Raw genomic sequence first — 12,924 nt, 5'->3', positions numbered from 1 at the left:
TGGGAAGATATTTACTATAGCATTTTATGACATCCAGATTCCCATTGAAAGCTCACTTTTTCTTAATGATTTGTGAGCAGCCATTTTTGGCCCCTAAAAGTACACCAATAGAATGAAACTAGTTAGGCAACTTCTTGTTCTCATGATTAGTATTTCTCTATTAGCGTCTCTTCCTTGAAACCAAAGAACAGAAAACAGAAGCGTCCGGTACGCTATGTTTTTATTAGCGGCACACAGTTTTCGGTTTTGGTGTCGGAGTTAAAGGACTTTGACTCTAAAGTCGCTTGGTCTATAAGCAAAGCACCATATACCAATATACCATTATCCTCTCAAAAGTCTGTAGATAACGTTGTTTTCAGAATTTAAAAGAAAAAATAAATGTGACGTTAAATCACAGAAGAAAACAAAAACATCAGATTGTGTCGACAAGCAAATGGTGAAAATCCATCGCTGGAATGGAAAGTCCCGAAGACAAATCGGTCAGGGTAGTTTCGTCAACTCATGTACTGACGTGCCATGGCCGCCATCATGCCTCAATGGCATTAGGGTAATAGCATTGGAAACAGAGGGTAGTTATGGAACATCGTTAGTACATATATCGTATGACATGTGTATATGTGAGTGTGGAAAGAAAGGAGATGAGCCATTGCAAAACATTGTTCTTATCTGTGTTTTTTTGAAGGAGACTGTTGGTTGCTGACTCAGATTCAGAAGCACAGAGAAAACGTAGGTACTTGAATTGTTGAAGCTCAATCATTCAACTTCTTATACAAAAACAGAACTCAAAAGAAAAATTAGAACTCAAACAAACGAGTACTGGTTTTTTCTTCTTTCCTTTTTTGTTCCAATTCATGCTGTTTCTTAATGGGGATTCTTTTGTCTTGAAGCTGCTTTGATTGCAGAGGAACAAAAATCCATAAAGATTCTCACTTCTGGTCGTTTGGAAAATATTTTCAATCCCTGCAGAATTCAGAGTTCATTTCCAGATACGGAAATTGAATTGAGTTGTGGTATGTAATGTAAATTTGCAGGCTTTCAAGTGAGATCGAGGAACATGCCAAAGGGTTTTGTTTGGATTGGATTAATTTTGATGAACTCTTGCTTTGTTTGCAGATTTGGGTTCAATTTAGATCAAAGCTGAAGTAGATCTTATCTGGGTGGGTCTTGTTCTCAGTCAGATGAATCTTGAAGCAACCCAAGTGTTACATAGTGTTTGAATTTGCAAGGATTCAGATTAGCAGACAAGAAAGGAAACAAGAAGTTATTGGCACTGTTCAGAATCTGGAAAAAAAAAAAAACTATGAGTAGCCTTTTGTACAAATACAATCCTAATTTTAAGTGTTCAGAGGCAGAGCTGAGGAAGAATCACACAGAGTTCATGGATTCAAATATTTTCCAGCCACAGCAGCCACAGCAGCTACATCAGCAGCTGCAGCAGCCGCCGCAGCAGAGCTCTGGCCTAATGCGGTATCGGTCTGCTCCGAGCTCATTTCTAACGGATTTGGTAGATAACAATGGTGGTGTTGTGTGTGATGATTCGCGGTATCTCCGACCTTCAAGCCCCGAAGTGGAAACGGTGTTAGCCAGGTTCATTTCTTCATGTAATGAACCAGATCATCATGACAATGGTGCCAATAGTCTGCCGCATCAGTTTGAAGAGAGGGTTGTGAAGCAGGAAGCAGGGGACTCTGTTTCTAAACAGAATGGCTACTCAAATTCTTCTCATATGATGTACCAAGCTGAACAAGTTCATGCTTTGGATAATAACTCCTTTGCTGCTATCAACTCTACGGGGTTGGAGAATTCGATGCAGTCAAAAATTGGTGTCGGAAATCGCTCTAATCTTGTGAGACAAAGTAGCTCTCCAGCTGGATTCTTTCCTGACTTAACCGTTGACAATGGTATGTATTAATCTTGCTTATTTCTTGGCTGACTGGAATTCATCTTTGTTAAAATGCTGACGGAATTGTAAAAGAGTTTTAAGAAGTACAGAAAATTAGGATAAATGTTGCATAAACTTGACTGCATATTGTTTTCTCAACCTGCAATGAGTAAAAAATAAAATCGAAAAAGGATCTAAATATCTATAATTTTCCTATACTTAGCTGGAAAGTGGAATTTATCTAATCTCTATAAGATGAGTGCTGTTTCTTGGACTCTTTTTTTCTCTTCCTTTTTCAATACTTTCCTCCCTGCTTTTTCCCCTTTTTTTTTCCTTTCCTTTTCATGAAATTGCTCATCTAGTCACCAAAAGATACTGCAGTGCATATTTAAGAAGCAAACAGTAGGTTTAGGTGGAGTCAATTTGGAGGGTTATTTAGCGTTTGGGTGCAGTTGTGTATGTTTAGCTTCAGATGAAGAAAAGCTAAATAAACAAACAAGTGGTTGGTTATGATTTGATAAATTTTCTCTATTTGGAAACTTTTTCTGGTTCCTCGACTCATTGTATTTGTTTGCTTGGCATACAGGCTTTAATGTGATGAAAGATGCTGCAAGTTTTAGAGCAGGCAATGGTATAAATGGAGAAGCTAGTCCATCATCAACTTCTAGGTTGAATAATCAACTGAACTTCTCATCTGGGCCATCTTCATACTCAAGACGTATGCCTCGGATTGCTGAAATGGGGAATGGAAACATGGGAGATGGTAGCCAACAGGATCAAGGTTTGGGAAATGCTAGCAATTCACATTGCATTTCTAACTTCCCAAGTGATTCTTGGGACATTTCTTCATTTAATGACCTCAAAAGAGGCAGAAACAATGATGGGAACAAGTTTTCTAATTCAACTGCATTGGAAACTCAGGTAGCCTTTGCACTTTTCTTTTCTGTAAACTCACTACTCAAGTCGTTTCTGCTTGCCCATCTGCTTGCTTGCCCTATTAGTAATGTTATTTTTCTTTGAACAGAACAATGATTTTGGAAACCGCAATCACAGCCTGACGCATCATTTGAGCTTGCCGAAACGTTTTGAGATGCCTGCTATGGAGAAGTTTTTGCAATTTGAAGATTCGATTCCATGTAAAATTCGTGCCAAAAGAGGTTTCGCCACTCACCCGCGAAGCATTGCAGAGAGGGTAAATCTCATCTTTTGCATTGGTTAATTGAGCTTGTTTACATCTCATAGTGATTAGCTTATACTATTAGCCGGATTAAATCATATCCCAGATTTTGAATATTGTATTTCAGATGAGAAGGACACGGATTAGCGAAAGAATGAAGAAATTGCAGGATCTTTTCCCAAACATGGACAAGGTAGTTGGAGACTCTTGCAACATCACAGTTTTATTCAGTGTTTTCTTGAATGAATGCATGAAATTGAGTCTTGCATGTTGTATTCTTGGCAGCAAATAAACACAGCAGAAATGTTGGACTTGGCGGTTGAGTTCATTAAAGACCTTCAGAAACAGGTTAAGGTAAAGTTGCAATTAATGAAAAATATAATCTTTGATTCCAATTAATCCACATGAAATTCAACCAACTCTATACTTCCTCTAAAGTGTTTCCAATTTTTCATGCAGACACTCGGGGAGACAAAGGCGAAGTGCAGTTGTTCAAGTAAACAGAAATAAATTGATTCAAATCCTTCTGCCTCATATATTCATGTAAAGCTTGTAGTATAGGAAGATGGAAAGTAAAAGAAACCAATTTCTTTTTGTTTTTTCTCCTTTGTATTTCACCGAAGAGATAATAGTAGGATGGTAGCATTTACTGTGGGTGCATGGGAATTTTAATCTATTTCATGTTAGCTTTTAGATCCAGTAGGCTTCTGTAGTTTCAACTTTTCGGTCAACTCTGTTGTTTCAATTACATCCTGTAAAAGAAAAGCAATGCCAATTCAGGAAAGAAAAAAACCAATGCGGAAAAGGAGAATTAATAGCTCGTCCCATAAATAGCTTGTCCACCTCTCATTTTATATATGCGATATATAAGTTCTCATAAAACCCGTTATCCGTGTCATTTTACATTCAAGTTTTCCTCAAAATACCCCTTGGCTGGAAACTCTACCTCATTAAAACAATTATGCCCCAAAACACAGGGTCCATATTTTCCAACGACCTCATGGAGAAAAAGAGAAAAAGATTATTTTAAAAAAAAAAAAACTCAAAATGATTAAGGATTTTGAGTAAAACATGTTCAACATATTCAACTAGGATTCAATTTAATTCGTAAAACAAACACATCATGATTATCTTGCTTGTATTTATATGAAATGTTCAATACACTTTTCCAAATAATAATAGTCATATAGATGCTATAACCGGATAAGAAGCCGTTGTTAGTTTTGTCCCATGATTATAACTTATTTATTTATTAATTAATTCATGTTTTGGCCGATTCGTTTTAGAAAGAGCAATAATTGATTTGTGTATATAATATACTAGAAATTAAATTTTAAAATATTTTTCTTTGAAATCTACAATATAAGTTTTATAGCTATGTGTATCCTTGATGGGTTAAGTAATTGCATTTGGTCATTTCAAACAAGCACATACCTTTGAGTAGAGTGATGTGGTATCACACTACATTTGTTGATGACAAGGACATCGTTGTGTGGCAAATCAAGCCCGAACATGTTTTTCTTATGGAAGCCGATTACAGGATCATGTTTCATTGTTGGGTAGCTGATGAGAACTTGGGAGATTATAGTTGTCTACTTAATCTTCCTCTTCTTCTTCTTGTAAGTCATTCCAGACTCCTCAGAGTCACCTAGGACAGTGTGGATCCTTATGACCTTTTGAGGAGGTTCTTTGGCAACATCACAATCCTTGATCTACTGAAAAGCTTTCTTGGCCACGAACTCAATGCAATGTCCCTCCTTTACCAGCTCCTCAAGAAGCCTCTTCTAGGATTTGCAGTCACCAGTTTAGTGCCCATGCGTTCCGTGGAAGATGAGGTACTTGGAGGTGTCCCTTGTGGCAAGATCATATTTCAGAGGTGGCGGCCACTTCAACCATGGCTTATCCTTCACATGGTTTAGAATATGATTGATATGAATTATAAATTCTATGTAGTTCTTACCAACAAAAGAGCCGCCTCTGATAGATAACAACTTGCGCTTTCCTTAGTTATTCCCATTGTAGGACTCGTCATTCTTATGTACTGCCTCTTTTGGTGGATGATCAACTTGTTTGCCAGACGTCATTGTGGCGATACAGTCATCATCCAAGAGCCTGTAATGCTTTGCTGTTGTGAAGACTTCAACTAGAGTTTGACTTAGAGTGATGGCCAACTCTCAGTACAAGTTATGCTCAGTTGGTAAGCCCTTCTTAAAAGCAAAAGATGCGATTCGATCATCACATCCCACAATGTTGGATTTCTCTGCCAGAAATCTCTTAATGTAGTCCTGGAGAGACTCATCCTGCTTCTACTTCAAGTTGAAGAGGTGATCAGATTGCTTCTTGATCACTCGATAGGGAGTATACTCCTTCATGAAAACGAGAGCTAATTCCCTGAAGCTGTTGATCGACTTGGGTGTTAAAGTATGGAACCAATCTTGGGCCGTTTCTCGCAAGGTCATAGTGAACAACTTGCACATCAATGCATCGTCGCCTTTATAAAGTATCATGACACTCCTAAAGTGCTTAAGATGGCTTTCGAGATTGGAATCCCCTTTGAATGGTGTGAAGGTAGGTGTCGTGAATCGCCTTGGAGGAGCTGTCTGCTCAATTTCATTGGTGAACGGGGAGGAGATCAATTGGTATACTTCTATGTGTAGAGCGTCTTCCAAGTCTCCTCCGACCCGATTTGGAACGTGTTATATAATATTTTAAACCACCAAAGGATAAGATAGAAAAGTAAGAGAATAATGTGACTCATCCCCCTTTGGCTGATGATATCACAACACCACTTGTTACTAGCATGCAAGATGGCATGGCAATGATGATTTGATTAAAACCAATCCCAAGTCTCTACATGTGGAAAACAAGAATGGTGTCATCTTTCACCTAAAAGAATAATCTCATACTAGGCTTAATATTTTATAACATTTAGGTCTTCATAATAAATATTAAATAAGGAAAAGCCATATTAATAAATAATTAATATGTAGAATGAATATTTCTTTAAAAAAAAAATTTATAAAAGAAAAAAAAAGGTTCTCACATACCCTAAAAAGAAAACAAAGGGAGGTATTTACACGAACACCCTCAAGGTTTTCAAAGTTTCCATAAAATCCCTTTAGGTTTCAAAAATTACACAAACAACTCTTGAAGTTTAAAATTGTTTTTACAAAACCCGTTTTTGGTGATTGTTGGTCTAAAAATTGATGATTTGATATATTAAAAAACTTATGAAAATGACAAAATTAATCTCAATAAATGTGTTGATGCCAAATAAAAGGGCCTATGGAATAAAGGCCACAAATTACCTGAGCTAGTTGGGCCAAAAATCAACATTTACTTTACCCACGCCAATAGAGGGAACTTGAAGGTTATTTATGTGCTTGAAGGCTTTTTATATTTATGATAATAATCATGTGCTCTGTTTTTTTTTTCTGTTGTTAAAGAGTACTTATAAGATTCTTATTTGACTTTGATTATTTGTTTGGTAGTCTCATGACGATGCTAGATGTTTTCGATTTAAAGTTATAGAAAATTGGGATGATATAGTAGATTTGTGTGGCAAAGATAGAGCCACTGGAGAGGGCGCTGAAACAGGTGCAGATGCAACTGAGGTTATGACTCCTACTGATGAAGTTGTTCATGTTGATTTGGATGGTGATACACAAGATTTAGAAGATATTCATGTTATTGATGATATTTCACCAACCTCAACAAATGGTCAAAAGAGAAGAAATCGTGCATCAAATTCTTCTGATATTCTTCCTACAAAGAAAAGAGGTGCTGTCAAAGATGTTATTGCTGATTCGATTGCTAGAATGGCTTTATCATTTGAAGAGTTTATCTGTGCTGATACTAAGAACCTTGATCCAGCAGAGGTATATGCTGAAGTACAAGCAGTACCAGGTCTTAATGAAAATGAACAACTCAAAGCATGTGCTTGGCTGATAGAAAATGACAAACAATTTCAGATGCTGAAGGCACTCCCAATTGAGAAAAAAGAGAGTATGTTGCTGATGTTTATTGCACGTGGGGAGTGATTTGGTTTTCTAATATGTTCTATTTGTTTAAGTTGAGTTATTTAGTTCATCAAACGATATGTTATTTTATACTTCTGTCATTTATAATTTACATGAGATATCCAAACATTGAAATTTTCAATTTTTGTCATTTACGAAATCCGACATGCATAAATCCAAACACTGAAATCGTCAATTGCTAGAAATTGAAATGACGGAAATCTAAATTCCGTCATTTTATAATTCTATGTAATTGGCAATTCCTTCATCCAAACGGAGCATAAGTGAATGAATTCATTCTAAAATGCAACAAAAACAACGATAGGGACATTAGGAATGTAGGGTTATTGCTAGTTCTAATAAATTCAATAGTTTAGAGTCTTAATAATAATTCCTTAATTGTTAAATGATTTCATTAATTATTGTTAATCATTCTTTGACGAAGGGAAAAGAGACACAAAAGCCGTTGTTCTCCGATGTCCATTCCAACAGCAAATTTCCTTTCATTTCCGTAAAAATAATTTAATATTTACGCACAAATAGGGGGAGGAGGAAAGAGACCCCAAAACTCTTTGCTAGCTCAACTCTGCGAGTTTTCACTATCTTATCTTCTTCTAAGCAATCGAAATATCTTTTCACATCTAAATTACACCGATTCGATCATATTCCCATACTGATCAATTGGTCTCGGTCTCCATTCCTTCATTTTCTTTTTCTTTTTTTTTTTTCCTTCAAAAGTTTCATACGTGAGAAATACATTTGTTCCTCTTTCCTTTTTCGGTTTGTGTATTATAATTTTTTTGGTGGGTTTATTAAGATTTGAAATTTAGACAAATATACAAGAAGATGTCGAATTTGCAAAGTAATTTCAATCAGAAGATCGACTACGTGTTCAAGGTGGTGCTGATCGGAGACTCAGCGGTGGGAAAGTCTCAGCTCTTGGCTCGTTTTGCTCGGAACGAGTTCAGTTTGGAGTCAAAAGCAACAATTGGGGTTGAGTTCCAGACTAAGACGCTCGTGATCGACCACAAAACCATCAAGGCCCAGATTTGGGACACCGCTGGTCAAGAAAGGTTAGCGCTTTTCTAATTTATTTGTATTTAATTATATAATTTAAGAAAGTTTCTGTGCTTTGGTGTTTTGAGTTTTTTGATGTGGGTTTTTTGTTGTTTATAATTTATCATGTGGGTTTGCTTGAATTTTATTTTGTGTTCTTGTTTGAGATGTGATCATGTCACCACGACTTTGCTGAATTAGAAGGGCAGTCCTTGTTTTGGTAAAGTCTTTAGCCCAAAACAACCCCTGACCTGAAAAAATTCTGGAAATGTAGATATGAATCCAACATAATGAACAAGTTGTGGAACATTTCAAGATCTAGTAAACCTTGTTCAATATACCAGCAAAGTATTACCATAATTCAATACAATCTCCTCAAACACATAAGAATAGATGCTCAATAAACTGACATTCTCTGTGAGTTATAACAACGACGAATCACTGAATAAAGGAGTCGCCAACTAGACGTTATGATCACTCAAGATTGAACTAATATGATCAGTAAGTGACCTGATGGTTTAACTTCTGGGTGGAGCAAGTTTTGTTTACAACTTATTAGCACAGGATATTAGAAACACAAAACAGTTTTACTAACGGTTTTTTTTTCTTTCGTTATTTCGAACTTTAGAGCCTAAACTCCACATACGTCTCTTTGGCAGAGCCCTATGTTGCCACATATAACCCCTGTAGAATGCCAATCAACACCTAATATTCAATTTTCAAATATGGCGTAAATCCAACTTCCAAATCATTGGTTCACAAACTTCACAAAAACAAGTAGATTTTCCACAATGTGGAAAAACGTTCTATGCTAATCATGATGTCCCAAATACTCCCCCAAATTTGGGTTTGAAAGCCTATGACAAGTCCATAGAATATATGAATCTCACACTAGGGTTTAAACAGTGCTTCAATACTGCCAGGAGTCATTTTCACCCTATTGGTCCCTTAAATTTTAATAACTTCACACAATAATGAAAAAAAAGAAGAAGAAAAAAGCAATAATGCAAAAGGTACCGATTTCTATGTATTCTAGGAAGCTAACAATTTAAACCAAAATAGTTTAAAGCTTAAACCATATGTGGGTGTGTGATTCGACCCTCTTGTGGTGAGGATGCTAGGATGGAAGGAGTGATATTGTGAGCTTGGTTACATGTAAAGGCCCAAGGAACTTAAGTTGCTTATTTACATTTAAAGTTATAATCAGTGTTTAAGGTGATCCTAGTCCCATAGAGTTTTGGTGATATTGGATGTTTAAAGTTGTTGCAATATAGCAGTTAACGGTATTCTTGTTGGAAAATTCTCGTAGAGTCGTTTCCCTTTTCTAACATAAATTCATTCCATAGTTATATTATTGTTTTAAGGGTGTTTTCCCAGCTGGTGGAGTATGCTAGTCAGGTTTCACCTCTGGTTTTCTTTTCTAAAATAAAACCTTTTCATAGTTGCTTTTGTTAAGATTTTTCTTCTCCCTGCTAATGGAGTAAGCTGGATGGGCATGACCTCTGCTTTGATGAAAGAAAAGGGAAATAAGGATTTCAAAAATCTTTTCTTGAGCTGATATTTTTCACTATGCATGTTGCACTTTTATACGCAATTTGCACCTTGCTAGTAAGGGATTCTAATTTAAGTACGGTGTGTGTATGGAGGAGGGGAGGGAATAAATTAGATAGTTAGATCTATGTTTCATTTAGTTACCCTGACATCTGAGTCTAACATGTATAATGAACTCCTTTATTCTTGCCTTGAAGTCCATAGTCTTGTGCTTGTAAATTTTTATTCTTTTCACACTTCTGGTGCTGATCTCAGATACAGGGCAGTGACAAGTGCTTACTATAGAGGTTCAGTGGGGGCAATGCTGGTCTATGACATAACCAAGCATCAATCATTTGATCATGTAACCAAGTGGTTAGAGGAATTGAGGGGGCATGCTGACAACAATATTGTCGTGATGCTTGTAGGTAACAAGTCTGACCTTGGAACACTGAGAGCTGTACCTTCTGAGGATGCGAAAGAGTTTGCCCAAAGGGAGAACCTATTCTTTATGGAGGCATCAGCACTCGAGGCTACTAATGTTGAATCTGCATTTATTACAGTCCTAACGGAAATTTATCGAATCCTTGGCAAGAAGTCCCTCATTGCCAATGACGAAGCAGAGTCGGAAGGGAGTGCCTCACTTCTCAAGGGTACAAAAATTGTTGTCCCTGGAAGAGAGCCCGAGCCTCAAGGAAATAGCTGTTGCTGGTCTTCATAGGATTTAGCCCTTTAACCTCCTGTAACGTGGATTACTGCAGTTTATAGATCCAGTAATTTTCTTACCCTCTTTTCTTTAATTCCTTACCATTCAACTTCCACGTTTGTCATTGTCTGACATGGTTACATTTTTCCATCTTTCAGGAGAGAATTGTAATACAGCTCGTGGTACATCTGGTAATTAGTTTCACCCTCTTCTTGTAAAAAGCTGTTGGCAGCTGACCGGAGCAGAAATCTCGGACTCAAACACACAGTGATGTGATAAAATTGACATGTACTTGCATGTAGTTAAAGATCACATATATTTTATGATTTTTACAAGCATTTCGTGGGTTTCCAGGAGCACACTCACCCACAAACATGCAACTACTAGACCAAACGAGAAGTAGCTCATGAGAAAATGAGATTGAGTTTGGTTGTGGAACAGTGTTGTTTTTCACTATTTTATTGAGTCTTACTTTTGATACATGAATTGCTTTCGAAGTAATTGATTCACCATTCTGTGATGGAGTTTTTGGCAACAGTTTGAGCAGCTCATTCATACATGAATTGCCTTCAAATGATCGAAATTCATATCGAAATATTTCAATTTGGTAGTGTCTAAGCTGAACTGTCATAACCATGATCATGAATATTTACGTCTACATCGGAAACCAGAGGAACTCTCAGTCCATAAATTTTTTTTGAGCATGCATAATTTTCATTTAAAGCCGTAGCAAAAACACATGATTTTCTACCTCCAAATTTCAAGCACATTGTATTTTATTAAACTCTCAGTCCATCAAAAAAATTTGTGCTTAAGTCTCTCACAAGGTCTAAAATATTGATGATATCGGAAATATCGGTAGTCCAAAAACACGGAAATGTTGATGGAAATATCGGGATATTATCGGTATCGATAAAAATTGAATAAAAACCACGGAAATTGTAAGAAAAACTTGGAAATTTTTATTGAAACTTTGCAGGATGTTTATTTAGTCAATTATCTATTAGTTTATCACAAAAAATTGGAAGAAAATGCATTGCATGATGGATTTAACTTATTTAAGTTGATTATATAGCGAGCTGGCAAACACTGTAAGTGTAGAAAATATGTAGTAATTAATGAAAGAAGATTAAACACACCATAATCATTTATATATAATGAGTTGTTCAAAAGTAGAAACTTGAAAAGGAAAGGTCAAAGATTCATTCTCATCTCATGTGAAAATTGTGTAAATTAGTGAATTTACCGCATCTTCCTGGTAAATGTTTTCACTTTTGATTAATCCAGTTACTGGATCTTGTACATTCTGCTGACCAATAGCCACCTGGGCGTTCAGGATTTGGGCTCTTGCTGAGTTGCTTAGGTGGAAATCCCACCATCCTTTTAATTGACCAGTTCTTCTGACCAGGGAGTTGGGTTCTTTTTCAACCTTTGGTATAACAATTTTGAATCTTGAGCCAAATCTTTATAAAAATCTTTTATATAATTAAGACTTCCTAAGAACCTTTGTAACTGTTGCTTGTCCCTTATCTCATCAGGGAACTTTTTAGCAAAGGATATTGCTCGATCAATAGGAACTATCAGTCCCTTATTAATATTGTGTCCCAAAAAATGAATCTTTGAAGAAAATAATTTCATTTTCTTTGCCGAAACCACTAATCCTGCGTGCTTCACAACTCTCAAAAAGATATTCAGATGTTTAAAGTGTTGTTCTGAAGAATTAGAATAAACCAAAACATCATCAATATAAACAATGGTGAAAGCTGTGTAAGGATTAAATATATCATTCATAATATTTTGAAACTTAGAGGGAGCATTTTTTAGACCAAACGGTAAAACATTCCATTCGTAATGTCCGAAGGGGACATTAAAGGCTATTTTGTACCTGTCTTTTTCCGCAATTTGAATTTGCCAATATCCCGATTTCATATCAAATTTAGAAAAAATTACTGCCTTATTCAATCTATCCAAAAGGTCCTTTTTATTAGGAATTGGATATCTAACCCATTTTAAGGCTTTATTAAGAGGTTTGTAGTTTATCACCAATCTAGGTACCCCTCTTTCTAATTCTGCTGCTTTTTCTACATAGAAGGCAGAACAGCTCCAGGGAGATGAGCTTTTCCTAATTAACTTTTTCCCTAATAAATCTTGAATTTCAGATTTACAAATTTCCATTAGCCTAGCATTCATTTGAATTGGCCTAGCTTTGGTTGGGATTTTCTTTTCATCAAAATCAGGCTCATACGGCAATTCCACTATGTGTTTTTTCCTATTCCAAAAAGCATTGGGTATTTCGGCACAAACTTGATTTTCAAACATCTTTTGGACTTCTTCTACCTTTTCTTTTACCCTATTGTCTTGCAGTTGTTCCTCTATTCTTTTGTACTGCAATTCTTCTTTCAGGTGATATAGATAACTTTCTTTCTTCTTTATCTTTTCTTGAATTTCATTAATATACTTATGCTTGGGTGGTTGAGAGAACCTAAAAACTATAGGTTGACCCTCTACCTCAGTTCTTATTCCCTCTTCAGAAACAGAGAAAGGATAAAACATA

The 12,924-nt window shown here is 36.2% G+C and overlaps 3 protein-coding genes across 3 annotated transcripts; all 3 read left to right on the top strand.

Annotated features, from left to right (window-relative positions):
• The first annotated feature begins 581 nt into the window (after positions 1–581).
• On the top strand, positions 582–3,758 carry LOC110763606 (transcription factor bHLH130-like). The gene is made up of 8 exons (XM_021966429.2): positions 582–730; positions 888–1,010; positions 1,114–1,901; positions 2,469–2,803; positions 2,907–3,074; positions 3,187–3,252; positions 3,345–3,413; positions 3,519–3,758. The coding sequence occupies exons 3-8, from the start codon at positions 1,301–1,303 to the stop codon at positions 3,567–3,569; spliced, it is 1,290 nt and encodes a 429-aa protein (XP_021822121.1). The 5' UTR covers positions 582–730; positions 888–1,010; positions 1,114–1,300; the 3' UTR covers positions 3,570–3,758.
• A 1,049-nt stretch (positions 3,759–4,807) lies between these two features.
• On the top strand, positions 4,808–7,099 carry LOC148296221 (uncharacterized). The gene is made up of 2 exons (XM_088248052.1): positions 4,808–4,894; positions 6,551–7,099. The coding sequence occupies exons 1-2, from the start codon at positions 4,808–4,810 to the stop codon at positions 7,097–7,099; spliced, it is 636 nt and encodes a 211-aa protein (XP_088104178.1).
• A 472-nt stretch (positions 7,100–7,571) lies between these two features.
• On the top strand, positions 7,572–10,850 carry RABA4C (RAB GTPase homolog A4C). Its single transcript, XM_021966425.2, has 3 exons — positions 7,572–8,151; positions 9,941–10,437; positions 10,529–10,850. The coding sequence occupies exons 1-2, from the start codon at positions 7,925–7,927 to the stop codon at positions 10,383–10,385; spliced, it is 672 nt and encodes a 223-aa protein (XP_021822117.1). The 5' UTR covers positions 7,572–7,924; the 3' UTR covers positions 10,386–10,437; positions 10,529–10,850.
• The last annotated feature ends 2,074 nt before the right edge of the window (positions 10,851–12,924 follow it).

The sequence above is a fragment of the Prunus avium genome, chromosome 2 (assembly GCF_965620075.1).
Source record: "Prunus avium chromosome 2, drPruAviu1.hap1.1, whole genome shotgun sequence".
Classification (NCBI taxonomy): Eukaryota; Viridiplantae; Streptophyta; class Magnoliopsida; order Rosales; family Rosaceae; genus Prunus; species Prunus avium.
The sequence above is the reverse complement of the archived record's forward strand: the minus strand, read 5'-3'. Positions and strand labels throughout refer to the sequence as shown.